This window comes from Simochromis diagramma, unplaced genomic scaffold (assembly GCF_900408965.1).
Source record: "Simochromis diagramma unplaced genomic scaffold, fSimDia1.1 OVJJ01000545.1, whole genome shotgun sequence".
In the NCBI taxonomy this organism is placed as follows: Eukaryota; Metazoa; Chordata; class Actinopteri; order Cichliformes; family Cichlidae; genus Simochromis; species Simochromis diagramma.
Window position 1 is genome coordinate 4,746,451 of NW_024387371.1, and position 23,550 is coordinate 4,770,000.

The window sequence follows — 23,550 nt, forward strand, 5'->3', positions numbered from 1 at the left end:
CCAGGCCAGGCCAGGCCAAGCAGGGCAAGGGAAGAAGGAGGGCTTGAGTTAAAAAAAAAGTCCCTGGGAGAGTCGTCGGTGCTGGATTGAGGGGAGGGAGATGAGGTTCAGGTTACAGCCTGACAGGGGGTCTGGGGGAAGGACTGGTATTTTGGAATATACGAAGATCCATACAAGGCACAGTGACATAAAACCGCGGTGCCTGCACTGACACAGTGGGTGCAGAGTGCCAGCTGGGGCCCCGCGGTGGATTCCACTTAGATTTTGGAGGGTTTGACTGCATGGTGCCATAAGTCTCCGGGAACACACTTAACATACCACTGACTGAAAGCCTGGTCTCCTCCATCCCTTTATTTCTCACCCAAGCTCTTGCATGTCTAATTTTTAGACATGTTCAGCTTTGTGGACTCAAGGACTGTTCTGCTACTTGTAGCATCCCAAGTTGTTTTACTATCCGTGGTCAGATGTCAGGAAGAGGATGACCGTAAGTTGCAGTATTTTTCTTTTGCACTTCCTTATTTATAATTGAATTGTAATTCTGATTCCATCACCAGTCTTTTCTGTTTCTATCTTTGTAGATCTAGAAAAGCCAATGAAAGTTGTCTGTTTTCACAATAAGAACTGTGGATACATGTTTCTTTTTCTATGTACACTTTTTAGACAATTTTTTCAAAGCAGTAATTAAATGTTATTGATGCTGTCTGCTTGTAAAATATCTCCCCAAGGAAGTTAATAGATTTTTTTTCAGTAGATAGGTAAGGTTGACAAGGTGCATCTGTGTGGGATGGAGGACCAGGTGAACAAGTGCCTGTTTGTCCTCACCTGGGTCCTACAACTCAGCCTTTCATGCTCAGTTTGATTACTTTGTAGTGAAAGTTTTTAGCAAAAAAATGAAGAAAAAGAAAAGCTTATAATACAGCATCTAGCAGCTATTTTTTTTGCTAGTATAGAGCAGAAACACTTTGGTAACAACACTTAACAAATAAAAAACTAAGTTTACTTTTTCTTAAGGACTTGTAGAAATAAACCTTCCCCACAGATTGTGGCCGGAGCAGTCTAAGGTTTTTTTCCACGATGTTATGTGACAGTGCCAGACAGTGCCTGACCCCAGACTAGCAGGCTCAAAGGGTAGCAGGACAGTGTGCACAGCAAGGAGTCAACAGATGATGGACATATAGGGGTATTTATAGCAAGACAAATTTCACTGTAACTGCTTTTATTTCCACATCTTCTTGTTTTAATACCTTTTTCTTTAATTCCAAAGTTTCATTTTTTACAATTTAGTTCAGGAGGTTTCATTAGCAAGTAGCCAGACTAATCAATCCTGACTTAAACATTCATGTTACATATACATGCGATATATATACATATATATAAGTATCACTTTGACAAATAGACCTAAAAAACAGATAGCAGGAGTTAGTAGGCCCAGTTCTAAGCTGTGTAAGCTGCATGATCGAAACAAATCACCCATTCTTAATTCCCCAGCGTGTTTGCCCTGGCGCTTAACATAACTATGGGATCCAGATGGAGAAATGTAGAAGGACCCTCTGTTTACTTAAAGCAGCAGCGTGTCAATTGGGCATGCTGTCCCTATAAGAGAGGGTCATTCATTCGAGCAGCAGAGCAGGCCTGCAGGTTAAATATGCTCAGCCAGTGATGTGAAATGCCTCAATCAGGGCTTCAAACATAACGGCTAACTGTGGCTTGTGTTTACATTGCACTTTACGCTGCTATTACGATAACTTAGAGGCATTTCTTTACATACATTGTGTGTTAAATTGAAAACTCGTGAATTACTGTTGTGCTCCACAGCTACTGATTTACAACAGTGTGTTTTGGGGTCAAATCAGCACCTGTTCATCTGTAACAAAGGACCAAGTCTTCTCACTCCACTTTTTTTTTTAAATCACTAAAGCACATATTTTTTAATCCAGTTTTGACATTTTTTTAATGGTCAACCACCCAGTGTTACAGTGTTCAGGGTTTTTGTTTGCAACCAAATAACTTTTTTTTTTGCTTCTTCCATCTACGCCTATACTCAATAATCCCTCCTCTTCTGCTGTTACTCCTCCCACTTCCTTGCCTTGCCCCTCGATCCCTAACATCCTCTTATCCTTGTCTTAAACCAATTATTTTTTTTAAACATCTATTATGCCAACTCACAACATTGTTCAAATGCTGTTACCTCCCCCTGTCTAATTCTCTCTTGAACCCTCTTATTGCTCCTATTTCTGCTTTGCCACCTGACCCCTGCTGGCCACCACAGAGGAGTCAGGGGGTTGCATCCAGGATGGCCAGCTGTATAATGATAAGGATGTGTGGAAGCCAGAGCCGTGTCGTATCTGTGTGTGTGACAGCGGAGCAGTTCTGTGTGATGAGATAATCTGCGAGGAGATCAAAGAGTGTGCCAACCCTATCATCCCATCTGGAGAGTGCTGTCCCATCTGCCCTGCTGATACCAGTGCCCCCTTTGGTTGTAATTTATTTATTCACATACCCATAAATAAATTACTCTTTTAGCTTGCACTCATCTCTTTCCTGGCTAACACTTTTGAATGGGGAACTGCCACTGGATCCAAATAGTCTGCCTGATCAGGACTAGAGTGGTTACTGATTTGTGGCCAAGAGCAGCTACAATTTCTAGTTTTATCATTTCTATTTTTTTTTATAAATTTTGACATTTCTAAAAAGAAAAAGAAATCAGTTGCCAGCCAATGTTCCCTGTTCCAGAGTGACTTTTTTTTAGATGGTTTTATGGAAACTAGATAAGCAACATGATCAGGATTTTTTGCAGTCCCAGTGAAAGTCTTTTCATGTGGGATTTGAATCCCGTCATGTGCTTTCTGATCCACACATAAACCAGCAGAGACACTTCTGCTCAATTTAACACAAAGCTAAGATGAAGTCCTCATATTGTGCAAGAACTCAATGATTCATTTGACCCATTTTGAGGCTTTCTACAAATTTCAATAGTCTCTTGAAGGTCTTTCCAACCTTTCATGTCAAAATGACTGTAAATATGTGTTTCCTCAAAGTTTCAAGTTTTTGTGAGCAGCTGCTGTACTCCAGCACTGTCTTCAAAAATCTGCTGTTAAATTCATATTGTGATCAAGACGTTGAAAGACAGAATATTTATGATTTTGTAGAATTGCTTCTTCTTTTGCTAAAAAGTTTGGGAATGTAATGGGCCTCTTGGGCTCTAATGTTTAAGGTCCTTTCCAGATTGGTTACAAATTTGCTATAAAAAAAAATACAAAATTTGACAATACAATGTAAGATATACATCTTAAAACAAACACACTAACAGCAGTTGCCCTTCTTTATTAAATAAGCTCACTTTTTTTTCTATTATTTACATTTTGCATGATTGAGTCTAAACCTTCATTTCTTAGTCTGAGCTTGTTTCTGCTTCATCTCTTGCATCAGTAATATAATCTGGATGGGTTTTATGCGTTTGGGTTTGGTAAATGTTATTTGATCACTTCAGCATCTTTGGATTTCCTTACAGGTCTCCTTTCTAAGAATCACAGAGTAGCTTTTAAATCAGTCATGTGTTTGAAATCTCACTTCAAGGTATAACTTTTAATAATGCTCTTTCTTTCCTCTTGTTCCTCCTTCTGCATCATCAGAAACAATTGGTGCTAAGGTGAGTCAGTGATCTCCAGCAACTTATGCACAGAAATTATATTTCCTTTGTAGTTGTGGTGCAGTGAACTGTCAGACGACTCATACAGTTTGATTCTTTTATCATTCAGGGCCAGAAAGGAGAACCAGGAGACATTGCAGATGTAAGTATGGACGCTCACGGATATAAAACTGCTAAATAAAGCTTTAAATAATTGTTCTAACAGTTCCTCTTAGATAATTCTACCTGACCAAACAAACATTTTGGGCATCTTTTGTTCACTTTTATTTGAATGGAATTACAGGATTTAAATATCTGATCAACTGTCCATCTATGTTCATTATGTTCAGCCTAAAAGAAAATCCCGTTTTTATCACTGGTTCTATCTTTTATAACCCACGTTTGCTTGTACTTTCAGTGTGTTTTCCCTTAACAAATGTGGCAAAGTTTCTTATGTTTCTCATGAGTGAGAAACTCAGTGTGAATGTTTCTGACTTTCTATTAAATGAGGAAAAATCCTGCATTCCTGGGACATAATGAACCCAATCAAATCCTCTTAGATCTTCTCAGCAACTTTCCTCCAAATGCACATGTCAGAAGAAAAAAAGCCAGCCAAATTAGAGGTTAAAGGAGGTGGTGGTCATACAAAAACTCGTCCTGTCAAATCAAATCCTTTTAATGTTCACCTCCTACGATGCTGGAATGTTTTCTAATTTTAGGAAGTTCAAACTAGTACAAAATCACCGGTTACGACACCAATGTAGAGTCAGTTATGAAAACAGCCTCAAAAACATTTTTGTCTTTCTGTAGGTTGTAGGACCAAGAGGACCACCAGGCCCTATGGTAAATATCAAAGATTTGGCTATGTTCTCCATATTTATATGCTTCACAACAACGTGACCTTTCTTCTGAATAGGACTTTCAGCAGTTTTGTGAATGCTACTGAGGCTTTTATGTTTGTTTTTGTAGGGCCCCCCAGGTGAGCAGGGACTACGAGGAGAAGCTGGCGCTAAAGGTGATAAGGTAAGAAACAACAAAATGTGTGCAAAAAAGAAACAACCTTTTACCAATCTTTCAGCACTGGGTCCTTAGATACTGGGTGAAGCAGCATTATCAGAACTAGGAGAATGGCCTGTAGAGTTTGCTTATCTTATCTTATTACTACTCATGTAAAATCTTTATTTATTTTTAATGCAGCAGGTGGATGAAGTCACACAGATGACGGTTCTTGTAAAATCTGCTTTATGCTTATTTTGGTAACTCCTTTTCCTTCCCTACTCTCATTTGTGTAGGGAAATCCTGGACCTCGAGGAAGAGATGGTGAGCCTGGAACCCCCGGAAACCCCGGCCCACCTGGCCCACCTGGACCTCCAGGACTCGGAGGGGTGAGAATAAGGACTGTAAAATATGGCATATGCAAAATTTGAGCAATAGCTGCTTTTTTGCAACACTTTATTGTTAATGTGTAAATCTTTTATGAAGCTTCTATTTGGCTGCACTTAACTTGTTACAAGAGCGCAAAACAGGCCACACAATTTATAATGCATGAAAGTAGAAAGAGGAAAAAAGAGGAAAAAGTCACAAAGAGGTGAACAGACAAACAAACAGGTGGACACACTGACACCTGTTTTTGAAGCAAGATGAGTGAAAAATAGAGTGACGGTAACAGGTGTAAACCCCCATTCATGGCACAGATGTACCATTCACATTACTATTTGTGGCTCACTTTGCTTAGGCAGATAAACTGACTCTTGGTCTATTTTGTGTGTTTACAGAACTTTGCTGCTCAGATGGCTCAGGGTTTTGATGAGAAGGCTGGAGGAGCTCAAATGGGTGTGATGCAGGGACCAATGGTATGTATCGCTGGGTGCATCTAACAGGGTGACTGTACTGTATGTTTACAGTTTCATCGTGAGAAAAAACGAGAAAAATGTTTGTTGCAAATATTCATCTGGTCTGCAAATCACTGCTGAAAATAATCACTGAAAAATAACCAATACCTCACTCAGATTGCTGCAGTTCTGCCACCTTGTGGCTCAATAATTTCATCCCAACAGAGAGCCTTACTATAACCTTTTAAAATCCTGCTTTCTGAACTGAATGCTGAATCTGCACACAAATAGAAATAGATTATAAAAATAGTATGTGGGAATGAATTTGCCTCAGTGGACACATCACATAAAATAATGAAATCTTTCTATGAAAGGTTTTGAACTGGATACCAGTCTTTAACCTCAAATATTTTTCTTAGCTGGGACAAGGTTTAAATTTGACTTTACTCTTACTAGTTCTGAATGGTTAATGTGTAACTGGTGAAACCTTTATTTACTCAGGACACCTGTATTCATTTGGTAAATTTGTTCCACTACTTGTTAAAATAAATGATGCCAGACTGATGTTCTCTGTATTTGTTGTGTTTCTTTTGTTTGTAGGGTCCTATGGGTCCTCGGGGTCCTCCTGGGCCTAGCGGAGCTCCTGTAAGTACTCTGATCACAGCCGAAATCATTATATGATTGGGTTTTATAATCAAATAGCTTATTTGAACACATTTCTAATGCTTTGTATTATCATCTGTTACAATAGGGGCCACAAGGTTTCCAAGGGTCCCCCGGAGAGGCTGGAGAGCCCGGTCCCGCTGTAAGTATCAGTATCAATCCCAGAATGTATCTGTATGCCTTACAAACGAGCTGAGGTGCATATGAGGTGTAAATCTTGGGGTTTGCCAGCAACACATACACTGTCAAAAACAATACTGATTATAAATGTCATGATTGTTCATTGTAAAAAAAAAAAAAAAGATCTCTATTATTAGCTCAAAATTTAATACCAAATTGATGGCCTTAATGGCAATTTAAGGCAGAGATATATTTTACATAACATATGAATTTTTGTCTTTATATGTTGATTGTCAGTATTAATGCTCTTGCTTTGCGTTGATACAGGGACCTATGGGACCTCGTGGACCATCTGGACCTTCCGGAAAAGCAGGAAGTGATGTAAGTCATATTCATAGCAAAGTTCAAAACTCTTAAAATACATGCAGATTTATATATATATATATATATATATATATATATATATATATATATATATATATATATATATATAGATAGATAGATAGATAGATAGATAGGTATAGATATATACATATATGACCTTCTTAGACGGTCAGACCACATTTTTATTTGGAAAAAAACAGTTTTGTTTTCCATGTAAAAATCACATTTTTTAAAATCTTCATTTACTTCATACTTAGTTATTTTTCACAACCTATCCCCACCTCCATAATGTACTTCAGTTATACACTCCATGTGCCACCAGGGGGCACTGTGTATCTCCAAAAATTACCAACGAACATGGTGACTTCACAATACACAGCCTTCAAACACAGTACAGTGAAGGGCCATTGCAGCTACATCTTATCTTGCAGCTACAAAGCTTCAGCATGTAATCCTGAATTTTGCTGCTGGTTTTTAGGGTGAATCTGGCAAACCTGGCAAACCTGGTGAGCGTGGACCGGCAGGGCCTCAGGTGAGCAAATAATAATTATTCAAATATTTTTTACTTCATACTTAAATAAAAAAAAAAACCTTTAATCTATTGCTGCATGATTGTTTTTGTTTCAGGGAGCTCGTGGATTCCCTGGAACTCCTGGGCTTCCTGGCATCAAAGGACACAGAGTGAGTGTTTCAGTTCAGTCACATGTTTCACAAAACTGTGGCTGTTCATTGATTGCATGTGGTGACTGACTGATGTCTGAGTCCTGATTATGAGCTTTCTTTGTAGGGTCACCCTGGTTTAGATGGAGCTAAAGGAGAGAATGGTGCAGCAGGAGCTAAGGTAAGGTCATCTTTTGTGACAGTGTGGGTTTTCCAGAAATAACACTTTTTCAGCTTACTTCTGCTATTTTGTGCTTACTCATGGTAATTTTGTTCCTTTCAGGGTGAGGCTGGTGCTCCTGGAGAGAACGGTGCCTCTGGACCCATGGTGAGTTGCCACCATTGCTTTTTCTAGTCTGCGATGCTCTGAACTTTCTGACAACATCAGTAAATTTGCATAGCATATTAGGCTGCAGCAATAAAATAAACAATGAAGATATTTATATATAAATCATTCTTTTATAGGGTCCACGTGGTCTGCCTGGTGAGAGAGGACGTCCTGGAGCTGCTGGAGCCGCAGTAAGTAACATTTTCGCAGCTGCTTAAGGCTATTCAACAGGACTTTATTTCTCATTTGCTATTTATTATGGTTTTGAATCTTTTATTAGATCATAACACTGTGATGAACCAAACTAAATTGACCTGTCTTTGCTATCCTTAGGGTGCCCGAGGAAATGATGGCTTGCCTGGCCCTGCCGGTCCACCTGTATGTATCATAGTCACCGCTATGTGGCCATTTCGTGCTGTTGATTTTTCTTTAATCTGTTGCCTTTGATCTGATGATTCTTTTTTATTTCTCTACAGGGACCAGTGGGTCCTGCTGGAGCTCCTGGTTTTCCAGGATCCCCAGGAGCAAAGGTTTTTACAGAACATATCATCCAGGAAACATTTGCTGTTGAAGAGCTTGTGTATTAAAATAAAACAGAAAAAAAGACTTACAAGAGCCACTACATCAGTCTTTGTTCACTCTGGTTGTAGGACACTAAATTCCAGTTTTCCACAACACTGTATGTTTAGTTATTGTTATTTTCTCATAGACAAATATACAACTATGTCAAACTTTTTGCTAAAGAAGATAAACTGGCCTTCAAACTCTTTTTAAATTTAGTTGACTTATTTTGAATAACTCTCATAGACAATGAAACAACAGTATTACATTCAGCTCTATGGCAGGGAGGCACCAATACACAGCTCAAAGAAATCTACAACCAATACCGTTTTACTATGTTAATGATAAATTCGTTGTGCCTTTTTTAGGGAGAAGCTGGTCCTACTGGCGGCCGTGGCCCTGAAGGATCCCAGGGGCCACGTGGAGAGGCTGGTACCCCAGGATCGCCCGGACCTGCTGGAGCATCGGTTTGTTTGCCTTCACTGTTCATAAACATTCAGACTTTGATTTTGATTCATTTTCATTCGTTGATCAGGTTGTTGTTAATATAATGCTTCTTGTTCTATGCAGGGTAACCCTGGTACTGATGGTATTCCCGGAGCTAAAGGATCTGCTGTAGGTTTACACTTTTGTTAGTGGTTTTGATGCCTTTCTTTAGGTTAAATTTTATTCAATAAATATTTCTCTTCATTCTGATATTTGATTATTCCTTTCAATGAAGGGTGCTCCTGGTATTGCTGGTGCTCCTGGATTCCCCGGCCCCCGTGGCCCACCTGGACCTCAGGGAGCAACAGGACCTCTAGGGCCCAAAGGACAGGCTGTAAGTCAGCTGAGATAGTCTGAAGTTATGCTAAATTTAAATATTTTGTAATGTTGTGATTATTTATTATTGTGGCTGCCTTCTTTTCTTGTGTTGTTCAGGGAGACCCAGGTCTTCCTGGATTCAAAGGTGAAGCTGGACCGAAGGGAGAGCTTGTGAGTTTCAGTTTTTTGTGATCATAAATATACATGACCACATAAATATTTTATGTGGAATTACTCCCTAGAGTAGATTCACTGAAATATCTTTATCTTTTCCAGGGCCCTATTGGTCCTCTAGGTCCCCCTGGCCCTCCAGGGGAAGAAGGAAAGAGAGGTGCCAGGGGAGAGCCTGGGGGCGCTGGACCAATTGGACCTCCCGGAGAGAGAGTAAGTGATCAGGACATGCATTACATGTTACTGGTCACATCTGACTAAAAACAAGGGTAAACATGGTTACTGTATTCACAGTCTAAGCAAATATATCTTGATTTCTGTGATTCCTCCCAGGGAGCCCCTGGAAACCGCGGTTTCCCTGGACAGGATGGTCTTGCTGGTGCAAAGGTTGGTCCCTGCAAAATGAGATCTTTTGAAAAGTTATAATCATTTTATCTCAGTGATACCACAGCATAACAGTGCTGCATGAGAAAGATACTACAACAAGTGATTTTTCTATAACATATTTAAAGTTTCCACCTTTGGTCTTTTGTTCTTCAGGGTGTCCCTGGAGACCGTGGTGTTCCTGGTGCTTCTGGGGCTAAAGGCGCTACTGGAGAACCTGGACGCACAGGAGAGTCTGGTCTCCCTGGAGCCAGAGTGAGTCTTGAAACTTTATGCAGTGTTGCACATTTTTATGTTTTTTGTAGGATGTTTACTGTGGCAGGTTTTTTATGACTGATTTGATTTTGATTTGAATGGAGCTGACAGTCTCTGTTGCTTGTGCCTTTCACGCAGGGTCTTACTGGTCGTCCTGGAGATGCTGGTCCTCAAGGCAAAGTTGGACCTGCTGTAAGTACAATATTAATTACAATTACATTGAATGTGATTTATAGATTTACTTCCAAGAAATTTCGAAATTAGAATAATAGAGCAGCTGATCCTGTTCTAAAAAAAATACAAGCTTTGCATTCAGTAGGGTTACTAACACCATGATCTACAGTTTCATTGTTGCTTTATGGAAATCATAAAGATTAAACAGAGCAAAGTGTTTACAACCTTCTGCTGCCTGTTTAGACTTAAGAAGAATTTTTCATGGCTAGCGCAATAATCCTCAGAGTAAAATCATAATAACATCCAGGTTTTAGCTTCCAGGCTAATACCTGCTGATTTACAGTGTTTATCCGTAACTTTGACAGGGTACCTCTGGTGATGATGGCCGCCCTGGCCCACCTGGTCCTCAGGGAGCCCGTGGTCAGCCAGGAGTGATGGGATTCCCTGGACCAAAGGGAGCCAATGTAAGAGTCTGAAGGTTTCTATAACAACAGACAAGCGGCACTTCCACATCTTATGATGCTGTTCTTATCCCTTTGATCCCCAGTGCTAAAGAAACTTCCTACAGTTTATAGTGTATGATTTCTCTTTGACAGGGTGAGCCTGGAAAGGCTGGAGAGAAGGGACTGGTGGGTCGCCCAGGTCTGAGAGTAAGTATAGCTCTCCATAAGTGCTTAACCATCATCAATTTCTCTCTCTAGGTCCTTTTTCCTAACTAAAGTGCTCTTAATTAGGGTCTGCCCGGAAAAGATGGAGAGACTGGTCCTGCTGGCCCTAATGGGCCTGCTGTAAGTATTCCGTATAATAACATGTTTTGAGACACTTTTATAGCCAGCAAACAGACTTTTATGTTTGATTGATCAAATGTGTTTGCGTTTATCATCTTAGGGACCTGCTGGAGAGAGAGGAGAACAAGGATCTCCTGGACCTCCTGGCTTCCAGGTGAGATCATTTTCTGACCCATCCCATCATATGACTTTTGGTAAAACCTAAACATGTGCACAATGTCCGTGCCTTAAATATTAGAAGCTTTAGTAATTATGAGTTTCAGCAAGTATTTAAGCTAAAGAAGGATCACCTTTTATGGATTTCGACATCACATCTTTCAAAGACACCTCAGAATCATGTATTATAAAAAACTTACAGATAACATTCTAGTCCATACTTACTGATGGCATTTCAATAACTATTTTGCTATTATGGGCAGGGTCTACCTGGACCATCTGGTGCCCCGGGAGAAGCTGGAAAATCTGGAGAGCCGGTGAGGTTTTACTCTATCCAAATAATTTGTTGCACCTGCACTTCTCTGTTTTCTGACAAACATGTCAACAACAGTGTATTCTACAGTACATGTGACGCTGCCTACATGCAAAATACATTCAATGGGAAACTTTCTGCTAAAATAACACAGAATGGCTTATTAAATGCCAAAACACTCGAAAAACAGATGTTGTTAATTTGTTTTATTAAGTATTGTAATGTTTTATTTAGGCTGTTTTTATAGTGTATAATTCAGTTTTTACAGTTAAGTGGCTGCTGTAACAACTTTTTCATGAATAAATATTCTCTTTATTTAAAAACCAGAGTGGTCTATGTGATCATTGGTCCTTTATTTATCCAGGTAAAAATCTAATTGAGATTAAAATGTCATTTCCAAGAAAGACCTGGCATCCTGGCAGCATCATCTTTAATTACGTAGCATTTTTTAATTTTAACGTGAACATGTAAAAATCTTTCTGTTGTCAGGTTTTAAGTGTTAAAAAAAAAAAAAAAAAAAAAAATAAAGTTTGTCCTTTCTGCAGGGTCTTCCTGGAGAGGGTGGAGCTCCTGGTGCTGTTGGACCCAGAGTGAGTTTCCACTAATTATGTGTATCATATGTGTACATAGAACTAAAGTTTGCTGTTGGTTTCATACATGTAATCTTTTTGTTTTGTCTTTGCTGAGCTATTCCTTATATGCTTTGCTTCTCTTCTTATCCAATATTGCTCTGTCTTATTACAGGGCGAACGTGGTTTCCCTGGTGAGAGAGGTGGTGCAGGAACCCAGGGTCTTCAGGGACCTCGTGGACTTCCTGGAACACCAGGCAGCGATGGACCCAAGGTCAGTGGATGACTCAGACTAATTTCTGGTTGCAGGTTCAAGATTCTTAACTGCTCTTCTCACATGCAGATGAATACCCACAATAACATTTAATGCCACAGCATTTCATCTGCTGATATTTTTATTATTCATGCCCATAGTCAATGTTCAGGTAAAAACAAAAACACCACACAAATCTGTGCTGACTACATTTAAGGTTGTGACTCCAGAACAACATAATGTCATTGATGTCACCTGTCTAGTCTCTACTATTTGCCTGACAGCCTCATAGCACCAACTAGAGTGACAAAAGCTTTGTCACAACCCACATCAAACCAGGATGTGTCACTTTTACGTCACAGTTTCTACTCAGCTAAACAAAAGAGATATGATCTCCTGATTAGTCAAATTTGAATGTGCTGACGTGCAGATTTTCTTACCTTTGAACGTACAAACACCGTCTGTTCCTCCATATTTTCCAGTCTTGGTGTGATGGTATCACATTATACGTTTTCTTATCTAACTCTCAGCAAGTAACACAGTAAGCACTTTTCTCAAAACATCAACTTTTCTCTACGTGAAATAAGAAGAATTAAATTAAAAAAAATAATATATATAATTTGAACGACTGAGACTTTTCCAGATGTTTTTTAATCTAAGGAGCTTGGAAAGTTTTATTTAAGTTTTTTTTTCATAACATCATCAAATAGAGAGGAAAGATGAAAGATTTGGATTGACAAGTGCTCTCCTAATTGTGGTCCATCTTGCTTTTATCAGGGAGCTATTGGACCAGCTGGCTCTCCTGGAACCCAGGGACCCCCAGGCCTGCAAGGTATGCCAGGAGAGAGAGGAGCTGCTGGTATCACAGGACCCAAGGGAGACAGAGTGAGTGATAGATTCTTTATTTTCACTTTGTGAATTGCTTTATAAGTTAAAATGTAGCTTACAGTAGTAGTGCATAAAGTTGTGTAAAAAAATACTGCACTGTAAATATTGCATTCTGTTCTGTATGATTAAAACACAGCTTATCTTTTTGCCCACAGGGTGACAATGGTGGAAAAGGAACTGAGGGTGCTCCTGGAAAGGATGGTGCTAGAGTGAGTTCAAAAATATCTTTGATCTCTTCTTATGTTTGATACATCTTTACAGTTTAAACCCCGTAAATCATTCATCAAACAAGTGTAACATTCAGTGACACCTACACTATGTTCTAATGTGTTTCCTCCTCTCTCCTCTTTCTTAGGGTTTGACTGGTCCTATTGGTCCTCCTGGCCCAGCTGGACCCAATGGTGCCAAGGTAAGAATAATCCTTTGCTTTGTTACGTGAATAAACAGTGATTTAAATTGGAATTTATATTGTATATTAACCATTTTAGTTGTTTGAATGATAGTTTCTCTTTTATCCAGGGTGAGAATGGGCCTACTGGGCCTGTTGGTGTTAGTGGTGCTCGTGGTGCTCCTGTAAGTACCTTTTCTTGAGTTTAAGTATCAGTAGCACAGAACAAGTATACATCAGACTGATCAGGTCTGATACAGAGGCCTGGGTTTATAATATTAGAGCTCTTTCTCAATAAAAATTCTACTCTTCTAGAGAAGAGCACCAATAATAATTACCATCATTATAATAAGATAATGGGTGGATCAGGATGCAGGATTGCACATCAGAATAACTAAGCATCATCCTTCTTGTGCTCACAGGGTGACCGTGGTGAGGTTGGTCCTCCTGGGCCTGCTGGTTTTGCTGGACCTCCTGTAAGTAGAGTCCCCATAATTCATTCTTTACATATGGAATTCAAAAAAAACATTTATTGATGTTCAGCTTCTATCTTTTTCTGATGAATATATTTAGGGTGCTGATGGTCAGCCTGGTGCTAAGGGAGAGCTTGGTGAGCGTGGACAGAAAGGAGAGTCTGGTTCTCATGGACCTCAGGGACCATCTGGTGCTCCTGGACCTGTGGTAGGTATTTAAACCAAAAATTAAGTCATGGAACTTGTTACTATGTATCTACTATCTGTCGAATCGAATTACATAGTGAAAGAAATACATTGCACAGTGTTGCACAAACACTTTTACACTATTTTAGAGCAGGGTAAGTTTTTCATGACGGAGTACCAATTTATGAAGCCTATATATGTGACTGGGCCAAACAGAAAAACATTGCACGTGAAATACTTTTAGTCAGTGCTTGTATGGTAGTTTCCATTTGTCACTTTTGTCACTTTTTTAAAAGTTATTCTACTGTGACATAAACATGATCATTCCCCTTTTTCAGGGACCTACCGGTGTATCTGGAGCTAAAGGAGCACGTGGCGCTCAGGGACCTCCTGTAAGTAACTCCTACATGTCATACAGTGCATATATATTTATATATATGTATATGTGTGTGTGTGTGTGTGTGTGTGTGTGTGTGTGTGTGTGTGTGTGTGTGTGTGTGGCACATTTGGGTTTTTTTGGGGTCATAAACAAGAAGTAAAAAAACCATTAAAGCTCCCAAGGTTTTAACTTGGCTTTTCAATCATAAATCAATCATTCAAAGGTTTTCAATACTATCAATATTGAAAAAAAATATCAACCTGACAAAATTAGTTTTCTGTACATGCCATCTTGGACACAAAAAAGACACATTTTAGATAAGTTCAGTTAGATCTTTAGTAACATCCCATAGCGACAGATACACATATAATAAGAAGACAAACACAAAACAAAGCAAATTGAAAAAAAAGTCTAGTAAGTTGTCATTGAAACTTCCTAAGATGGAAAATTTTGAACTCTAAAATATTCTTAAGAAGTTTTTATTAACAATCAGAGTTTGCTGGGAACATATGAATATTTATAGCAGTTACTCTTTATCTTTGTGCAGTCTAAAGCGTGAGCCTGAGGGCCAGATTGCTGTGTGAGAGCACAGTTTGATTTTAAACATTTCTGTCAAACAGATCAAATAGGCTTCTTTGTTTGTTTCCTATAATCTTCTCTCTGGTGAGACAATTTTGAGGGCTGCTGCAGCTGCTGGCTGCTGTGAATAAACATCAGATCAATAGAAGATTATAAAACAAAAACTGCAGCCTTAAATTTAAAAGTGATAAAAAAAAACTATTTTTTGGCCTAATGATAAAGTTTAAGAAATCAATCGGTTTTACGTGAAAAACTTTCTAACTACCAACAGAAATGTGCAAATGTCTTTGATACCCAGGCCATAAACATAATTCCTATTCAGTGTTGAGATGAGCAGATAGACTCCATCAAGTAAATATCCAGTTTGTATAAGAGCTAAATCAAGTTAAATGAAGAGTATTTGCAAAACACACTGGACTTTAGAGAGGACTCTGAAAAGCCACCCATCCATCCACCCATCCATCCATCCATCCATCCATCCACCCATCCATCCATCCATCCATCCATCCATCTTCTGAACCTATGGGGTCTATCCCAGCTATCACTGGGCAAAAACAGCAAGACAGACCTTCAATTATACTCACAGTGACCTACAGCCAATGTAGAATCACCAGTTAACCTAAAAGGCACATTTTTGGACTGTGGGAGGTGGGCAGTTTGAGTGCCCAGAGAAAACCAACACAGGTACAGATAGACCATGCAAGGCTTGTTCTGCGTATACTTGTACCACCTATACCACTGCACCACTGCTGCCTGCCTCTGAAAATGAAGCATAACATTTCCTCTGAAGGGAAATATGGCTCAGCCATTTCTCTGTTTACTATTACATTTAGACCCCCAATCAATCAATCAATCAATCAATCAATCAATCAATCAATCAAAAACACAAATTAAAAAAAACCTACAAAAAACTAAACAAAAAGAAGTTTGTGACTCCCTGTTATGGTTGACGATGGTGGCATGGTTTTTGGTCTTTGGGTTCCTTTAAATTGAACTTGCCTGATCACCAACCATGCCATCAAAACATGAAATGAAGGGAAGTCACTCAAATGGATATTGTTATGCCCTTTCAGCAGCATCCCAAAGAACCAATCCCAGAGTCCACTTGAGCTGTTTTGTTGGTCTGTGATGAACTGAATTCTACTCAGATACGATGCCTACATCTAATATCTATTTTTTACGTTAACTTTTCATCTGTCTGCCGCCAATACATTACATATATATACTGCCATGGAAATCAATGCCATGAAGCTACCAGGAGACAGTTTTCATGCTGATTTTAATGCAAGATGAAGTTTAGAACAAATTATTCAATCAACAGAGTAATGGTGACTTGTACACACCATGTGCCTGCAACTTTTCATGGTCTGCAGTTTGATGGCTGAGTTGCTGTTTCTATTTTTACAATAATACCACTTAACCACAGTTAATTGTGGAATATCTAGAATAGAAGAAATTTCACAGACTGGTTTGTTGCAGCAGTGGCATCCCATTTCAGAACCACACCCAAATTCAGTTTGCTCATTATAACGACCGAAGGCAAACTGGGTGGTTTGGTGGTTGATTTTATAAAACTTTGGCAATGGAAATGAAATGGAAGCTCCTGTTAAATGTTTACTATCAAATACTTAATACATCATAAGAATTAGGAGAATGTTCTCAACCAATAAATCTTAACATTTTAGAAAAATTCAAATTTGTGACGCTGGGACAAATTCATGTTTATTGATCTCTTTCTCCTTGACAGGGTACCACAGGTTTCCCTGGTGCTGCTGGCAGAGTTGGACTTCCTGGTCCTAATGTAGGTATTTTGTCAATAATAAACTGCACAAAGAAATTAGTCTCTTTTTGTTTGTAGATTATGTGTATTTTTGCTCTTACTCAGTGAAATTCTGTCTTTTCATCAAAGGGTAACCCTGGCCCTGTTGGTCCTCCTGGCCCCGCTGGTAAAGATGGACCAAAGGGTGTTCGTGGTGATGCCGGCCCTTCAGGAAGACCAGGAGATGCTGGGCTTCGCGGACCACCAGGCCTACAGGGAGAGAAAGGAGAGCCTGGAGAGGAAGGGAAGCCTGTGAGTTTATTTTTGCACTTCACAGGAAACCATAAGTACCCGACACTGAAGCCAACATCCAGTCTGAATCACCTGCAATATTTGCCAGATATTGACTGTATTTCATGACTCAGTCATCTCTGTCTTGACTCTATAGGGTACTGAAGGGCCCTCGGGTCCCCAGGGTTTGGCTGGCTCCCGTGGTATTGTTGGTTTGCCTGGGCAGCGTGGAGAGAGAGGCTTCGCTGGTCTTCCTGGACCTTCTGTGAGTGCTTTGGCTTGCACACAAAACGTTTAGCTATGTTTATCCTTCTCGTAAACTGTGTGAAAAACTGACACTGGTCTAATTTTGTAAATCTGGATGTACATTTTTCCAGAATTACAGTTATGGTTTGTTTTATTTAAGACTTGTCTTAAACTTGTCAAAGATAAAACCTTGTTATTTGCAGTACATTCAAATAAAGTGTGAGCTTTCTGATAACATAGTTGATTTTCAAAGTCAGAGGATTATTTTGGGCCTTCAATGTCAAATGCTAGATTGAAAGATAAAAATATTTCCTGTGTGTGTAGGGAGAGCCTGGTAAACAGGGTGCTCCTGGTTCTGCTGGTGACCGCGGACCTCCTGGACCAGTTGGGCCTCCTGGACTTAGTGGACCTTCTGGGGAGTCTGGTAGAGAGGTCAGGAACTGAACTTCAATAACAACAAAATAGCAATATTTACAATGCAGGAAATAATACAATCATCTTCATCTATCAAATCAATGCACGTTAAATAACAAAAAACATGCTTTTATTTCTCAGGGTACCCCTGGATCAGATGGACCCCCTGGTAGGGATGGATCTCCTGGACTCAAGGTAATGGACGTCATCCTCACTGAAATACACTAAATCAATTTAGCAACTCATTGTTTAAAAGACTTTTCAATGCTCGTTAACATAAATTGTTTTTAACCTGCATCACCACCTTCCGTTCATTTGCAGGGAGAGCGAGGTAACACCGGTCCTGCTGGCGCTCCCGGAGCTCCTGGCCGCCCTGGTCCCCCTGGCCCTGTAGGACCCCTGGGCAAGCAGGGCGACAGAGGAGATGCTGTAAGTATCACAAAACAACGTAAGAACCCCAAGCACAGTGTAATTTTAAATGGCACCCACACCTATTATTTCTTTTTTAGGGTACTCAAGGACCTGCAGGACCCCCAGGACCAGCTGGAGCTAGAGGAACGGCTGTAAGTATCATTAAATCAAAATGTATTTTATCATTAAGTTTTTTGTTTTTTTTTTAGTTTCTGATTTTATTTGATTAAAACTGCCACATGTACAAATCCATGAATGTTAAAAGGTGAATCTTTACTTCAGGGACCTCAAGGACCACGTGGAGACAAAGGAGAAGCTGGAGAGGCTGGAGAGAGGGGGCAGAAGGGACACCGTGGCTTCACTGGTCTGCAGGGTCTTTCCGGACCCCCTGTAAGCACTTTAATACACATCTAATAGTTCATCCATTCGGTGCCGCTTTCCGTCTTTCTCCTGATCTGTTATCATCTTTGTCCCAATAGGGTCCCTCTGGAGATTCTGGACCTGCCGGACCTGCAGGACCAAGCGGCGCTAAGGTGAGCAAACGAAGCAGAAGAGATGAAAAACTATATTTCCATCCTGCACCTTTAACACAGAAACTATATGATGGTAATGAAGGGCACAGGTTAGCATTTTTGTAATTCTCCAATCACCTAGAAGAAGATGGGGACAGGAAAGGCCGTGTGCTTTAATTACCCACCGCTGTGATAAGATGGGCAGCTGAGGCATTTTGTAATTACTCTCTGTGAGGAAAAGTGGCAGACAGACAGGGGGGACTGTGATTTGTGAAACCCACTCCCACTGAGATCTGAAATGGGCTTCAATCTCTGTTCTTGATAAGCTAAGCACTGAGCATGATAAGAAAAATGAAGGGAAATGTCACCATACAAATATTCTTCATGCATAATAAGGCAAAGGGTCTGAGGGTAATAGAGAGAAACTGCTGGTGCATTTGATTTCCTTTATCAGATTCTCTTATCCAGACTTCACTGTGGATCTGAAGAAATAACAAAGTTTTACACTTTGAACAAAAAAGCCCAAGTTCACTTAATGAAACTGCTTTTCATGTTTTCATCCTCTCGTTCTGTAGGGACCCCCTGGACCAGCCGGACCTGCTGGCAAAGATGGAACTAATGGACAGCCCGGCCCCATTGGACCTCCTGGACCTCGTGGACGCTCTGGAGAATCTGGTCCTGCTGTATGTAACATGTCACAAGAATAATAATCTACAACCAAATGAGTCTGCATGCTATTCTATTTCAGTCAGGTCTCATTTCTTGCTTTTGCCTTCTTCCAGGGTCCTCCTGGTAATCCCGGACCACCTGGTCCTCCCGGGCCACCTGGCCCTGGCATCGACATGTCTGCTTTTGCTGGCCTGGGACAGGTGGAGAAGGGCCCCGATCCTCTCAGGTACATGAGGGCCGATGAGGCATCCAGCTCTGTGAGGCAGCATGACATTGAGGTCGATTCAACACTAAAGTCCATCATCAACCAGATTGATAACCTGCGAAGCCCTGACGGCTCACAGAAGAATCCCGCTCGCACCTGCAGAGACCTCAAACTGTGCCATCCTGAGTGGAAGAGCGGTAAGAAAACCAGACACTAAGGTCTGACCATATATCATATATCATACGGTATAGGATCCCTGATTGCGACTCCATATTTTTATTATTTGGCTAAAGTAGAGTAACTTTGCACGATTCTCAATTTAAAATCATTGTTTTTTATTTTATACTGAGCCTCTCAGTCCATCCATATCTGAAACAAGCTGTTTTCCTTTCCTTCCTCTTCCTTTAAACCACTGTTCTTGTCATTGGCTGCCCCTGGCAAACAGGTAAGTAGGGCTTCTGGGCCTTCAGCTAGAGCTGTGTGCCTGAGATGATAACAAAAAACCACGGGAAATGATCCACAACTGTAACAATGACAGATATAACAGAAAATAAGGAAAAGCATAATAGGGTGGCCTTTAAGTGAAAACCCAGACTGCATGAACAGGTGTTATGCTGTTCGTGTAAAATCCTTTCAGTCCTTGTATTCCTAGATCGCAGCGCTGCATTTGGGTCGGTGTCTCTATACTCAAACACACATTCTGTCTGTTTTGTTATCAGTATGAGAGAAAGAGCTCAATTTGTGGCTTTCTTTTACCTTCAGTTCACCCCCCACTGCACCCGCCCAAATCATTAGTGACACTAATGGCTTAGTGTGTCAGGACAACTTGTTCTGCCTGAATAGGGACAAGAAGCAGCAGACCTTGATAAATCCTTCACACCAAGACGGGAGCAAATCTGCTTTTCATACTTTTTATGTATACTCTTTGATGGACCATTCATATTACAGCATTGCTCCTGAAAATGTCATAAGCCTGACTTTAAAATCCTGCTGCATCACTCTTCTTTATGATAATTAACTTTTCTTCTTCAGATATGAGCAGTTGAACAGGCTAAATCTTACATTTAGTGATTAGGATTCTCCTCATTAACTCAACTGTCTCATTTTCTCAGGTGAGTACTGGGTTGATCCTAACATTGGCAGCACGGCTGATGCCATCAAGGTCTTCTGTAACATGGAGACCGGAGAGACCTGTGTCTATCCAAGCATCGCCAAGGTACCAAAGAAGAACTGGTGGACGAGCAAGAGCAAGGAACGCAAACACGTCTGGTTCGGAGAGACAATGAATGGAGGATTCCATGTGAGTGCACACATACATCATTAGTGAACATCAAACTCCTCTTAAAGAGTCTAATGTACAAGTTGCTAACTCTCCCACCTGTTGTCTGATTCCACAGTTCAACTACGCTCAGGATGGCATTGCTGGCGTCGCTGCCAGCGTCCAGCTGACCTTCTTGAGGCTTCTGTCCAATGAAGCATCCCAGAAGGTCACTTACCACTGCAAGAACAGCATTGCCTACCTGGACCAGGCCACCGGCAACCTGAAGAAGGCTCTGCTGCTACAGGGTTACAATGAGGTGGAGATCCGTGCAGAGGGCAACAGTCGGTTCACTTACAATGTGTTGGAGGATGGCTGCAAGGTGAGTGTGGGAAAAGGACTGAGAAAATAACTGTTAATTCAAATCATGTTAGAAATTTTACTATGCAGTAAGGCTGAACTGTAACACATTCCTTTGGTCTCACTCAACAGACACATACAGGCCAGTGGGGCAAGACTGTCTTTGAGTACAAAACACAGAAAACCTCCCGTCTGCCAATCACGGACATTGCTCCTTTGGACATCGGAGGAGCAGATCAGGAGTTCGGAGTGGATGTAGGCCCTGTCTGCTTTATCTAAAGCGGAGTTTCACGATGGCCCCCCATAAAACAGGAAATAAATAAACTAAACCATGAAACATTACACACATGCCCACAATAAAGAAGACTGGAAATTATAAAAGAAAATTGATCGTTTTTTTCTCTCACTACAAAGTGCTCTCCAAGGTGTACTCCTTGGATGTTAGCACTGAAGGGCACCGGCAATATCTGTACACCACACCAGCACTCTCTGTCAACCCGCTTCCTGAGATCCAGTCATGTTTCCCATGGCCCGCTGTTGACAGGAATGAGTCAGAGCCAAGAGGAAGAGGCACAGAGCGAACAAGTTATGAACAGAAACATGGCTTGATGTCACTTATTTATTGTTTAACCTGAATAGGAAGAGCTGAGGTAGGACTGGACGGGTTTTCTTTGTAAGTAAGCCAAGCCCCCTTTTCCACTACAACCTCTGTCGCAGTCCTACTCCACCTCCCTCCCTGTTTCTCTCCTGACACACAAATATTGCATTTTGAATCCGTGTAGACCAATAAAAAAAATAAAAATCTCAGTAGGTGAAAGTGTGAGCTCCAGGCCCGTCCATCGTGAGCGGGAGCAGAAGCTTTTACTGTGTATTATAAATCCTTGGTTCCATTGTTGTAAAAGTCTGTGTTTATAAACAACCAGATGGTTTTATATATATTTCCACATTATGTGTGTACATGTGTCTAGATGCGCACCAACACTTTTGGGAAAGTGAGGTTACATTTGGGATGTATGTTTCCAGTGTCCTGTACCCCTTGACTGGCCATCACAAGAAGGCCCAGTTTGTACCCCCCCACCCCGACCACCACGACCCAAGAAAAAAAAAGAAATTTATTTTGAAGAAGAATTTGCTTTGCTTTTTTTTTTTCTTATTGTAGTCATCCAGATTGTTCAAAGCTACCTCACACTGACAAACAAAGTGAAAATGTTGAATTCAAATCTGAGCTGACCAAACCTTTAGCTTTCAGATGGATCTAGAGCTTGAAACGCCATCTTTGTTTTGGGTTGCTCTGTATTCGGAAGGTGCTATGATGACTCCTGCGCCTGAGACGATAACAAAAAAACAAAAACGAAGATCCATCACTGTAACAGTGACAGATATAACAGAAAATAAGGAAAAGCATAATAGGTGGCCTTTAAGTGAAAACCTGGACTGGACAGGTGTTATGTTGTTTGTGTAAAGTCATTTCAGTCCTTGTATTCCTAGATCGCAGCATTGCATTTGGGTCAGTGTCTCTATACTTAAACACACATTCTGTCTGTTTTGTTATCAGTATGAGAGAAAGAGCTCAATTTGTGGCTTTCTTTTACCTTCATTCACCCCCCCGACACTAATGACTTAGATCTAGAGCTTGAAATCACCAGTCGCATCTCTGACCCCCCCCACTAGCTTCACACCACACACTCACACTCCACCCTGAGGGAGGGGTGCAGTCAGGTAAAGACAGGAGAGACAGGCGAGCTCGGAGGCCTCCTGTGGTGTCCACACCTCCACAGCTGAATGTGGACCTCCAACAACAGCCCCTCAGAAGCAGCCAGGGTGGGTTGTCTCTGTGTGTGTAAAGGGTGTGTACATTAAAAAAAATAATTTTATAATGACCATGATCATTTTTGTTTTTATTTTGCTACACCTCAAATTGATGTAAATTGAATAATAAAAGGAAAACCGAACTGAGGATGGCGTTTATTTTATTCAGTTGAGTTTCGAATAAAAACACAAATGGCGCTGGGGATGGATTTCTTCTTTTAGCAGAGCCAGTCACGTGTGCTCAAATGTTATTTTTCCTTTTTAAACTTTTTGTCTGTGTGCGAGAGTGTGATGCAAGTGTGTGTGCGTTTTCGAATGAGCAAATCTCATAACACGAAGGAACAAAAGTACTGTATTTGTTTCGGGGTGGTGATATATTGTGAGGTAGTGGCACATTGTGAGCTGCATCACTGCCTCAGAAAAAATATAGTTTAGAGTTCCTAAAAGAGCAGACGAGACCTGATTTTACACAATAAAACCATTCATTTACCATTTAGAGTTGTTAGGATTTCATTTGTCATTAAAAATCCAAAACTGTGAGTTGAAAGTAATTTTTTTTGCTGCTTTAAATACAATTTAAGACCGAAAATGAGATGGGAATACACATCACAGTAAGTATGCGGCTGAGTGTAAGGACAAGCTTATTAATAATATTGTGATTTGTCCTGAATTTGCACAGC

The 23,550-nt window shown here is 40.5% G+C and overlaps 1 protein-coding gene across 2 annotated transcripts; it reads left to right on the top strand.

Annotated features, from left to right (window-relative positions):
• The first annotated feature begins 168 nt into the window (after positions 1-168).
• Positions 169-23,018, top strand: LOC120719235 (collagen alpha-1(II) chain-like). 2 transcript variants are annotated; one of them, XM_040008276.1, is made up of 54 exons: positions 169-484; positions 2,270-2,476; positions 3,633-3,649; positions 3,759-3,791; positions 4,439-4,471; positions 4,598-4,651; positions 4,921-5,013; positions 5,404-5,481; positions 6,061-6,105; positions 6,212-6,265; positions 6,571-6,624; positions 7,106-7,159; positions 7,255-7,308; positions 7,415-7,468; positions 7,571-7,615; positions 7,753-7,806; positions 7,949-7,993; positions 8,092-8,145; positions 8,545-8,643; positions 8,747-8,791; positions 8,898-8,996; positions 9,098-9,151; positions 9,257-9,364; positions 9,485-9,538; positions 9,692-9,790; positions 9,929-9,982; positions 10,330-10,428; positions 10,561-10,614; positions 10,699-10,752; positions 10,853-10,906; positions 11,172-11,225; positions 11,767-11,811; positions 11,966-12,064; positions 12,821-12,928; positions 13,087-13,140; positions 13,287-13,340; positions 13,451-13,504; positions 13,742-13,795; positions 13,893-14,000; positions 14,317-14,370; positions 16,684-16,737; positions 16,846-17,007; positions 17,144-17,251; positions 17,557-17,664; positions 17,788-17,841; positions 17,968-18,075; positions 18,156-18,209; positions 18,340-18,447; positions 18,537-18,590; positions 19,145-19,252; positions 19,352-19,640; positions 20,556-20,743; positions 20,841-21,083; positions 21,194-23,018. In XM_040008276.1, exons 1-54 carry the CDS (start codon positions 391-393, stop codon positions 21,338-21,340), a joined length of 4,464 nt encoding a protein of 1,487 aa, XP_039864210.1. In that variant the 5' UTR covers positions 169-390; the 3' UTR covers positions 21,341-23,018. The 2 variants fall into 2 exon arrangements, with proteins under 2 accessions (XP_039864210.1, XP_039864211.1); XM_040008277.1 differs by lacking the exon at positions 2,270-2,476.
• Positions 23,019-23,550: the final 532 nt, after the last annotated feature.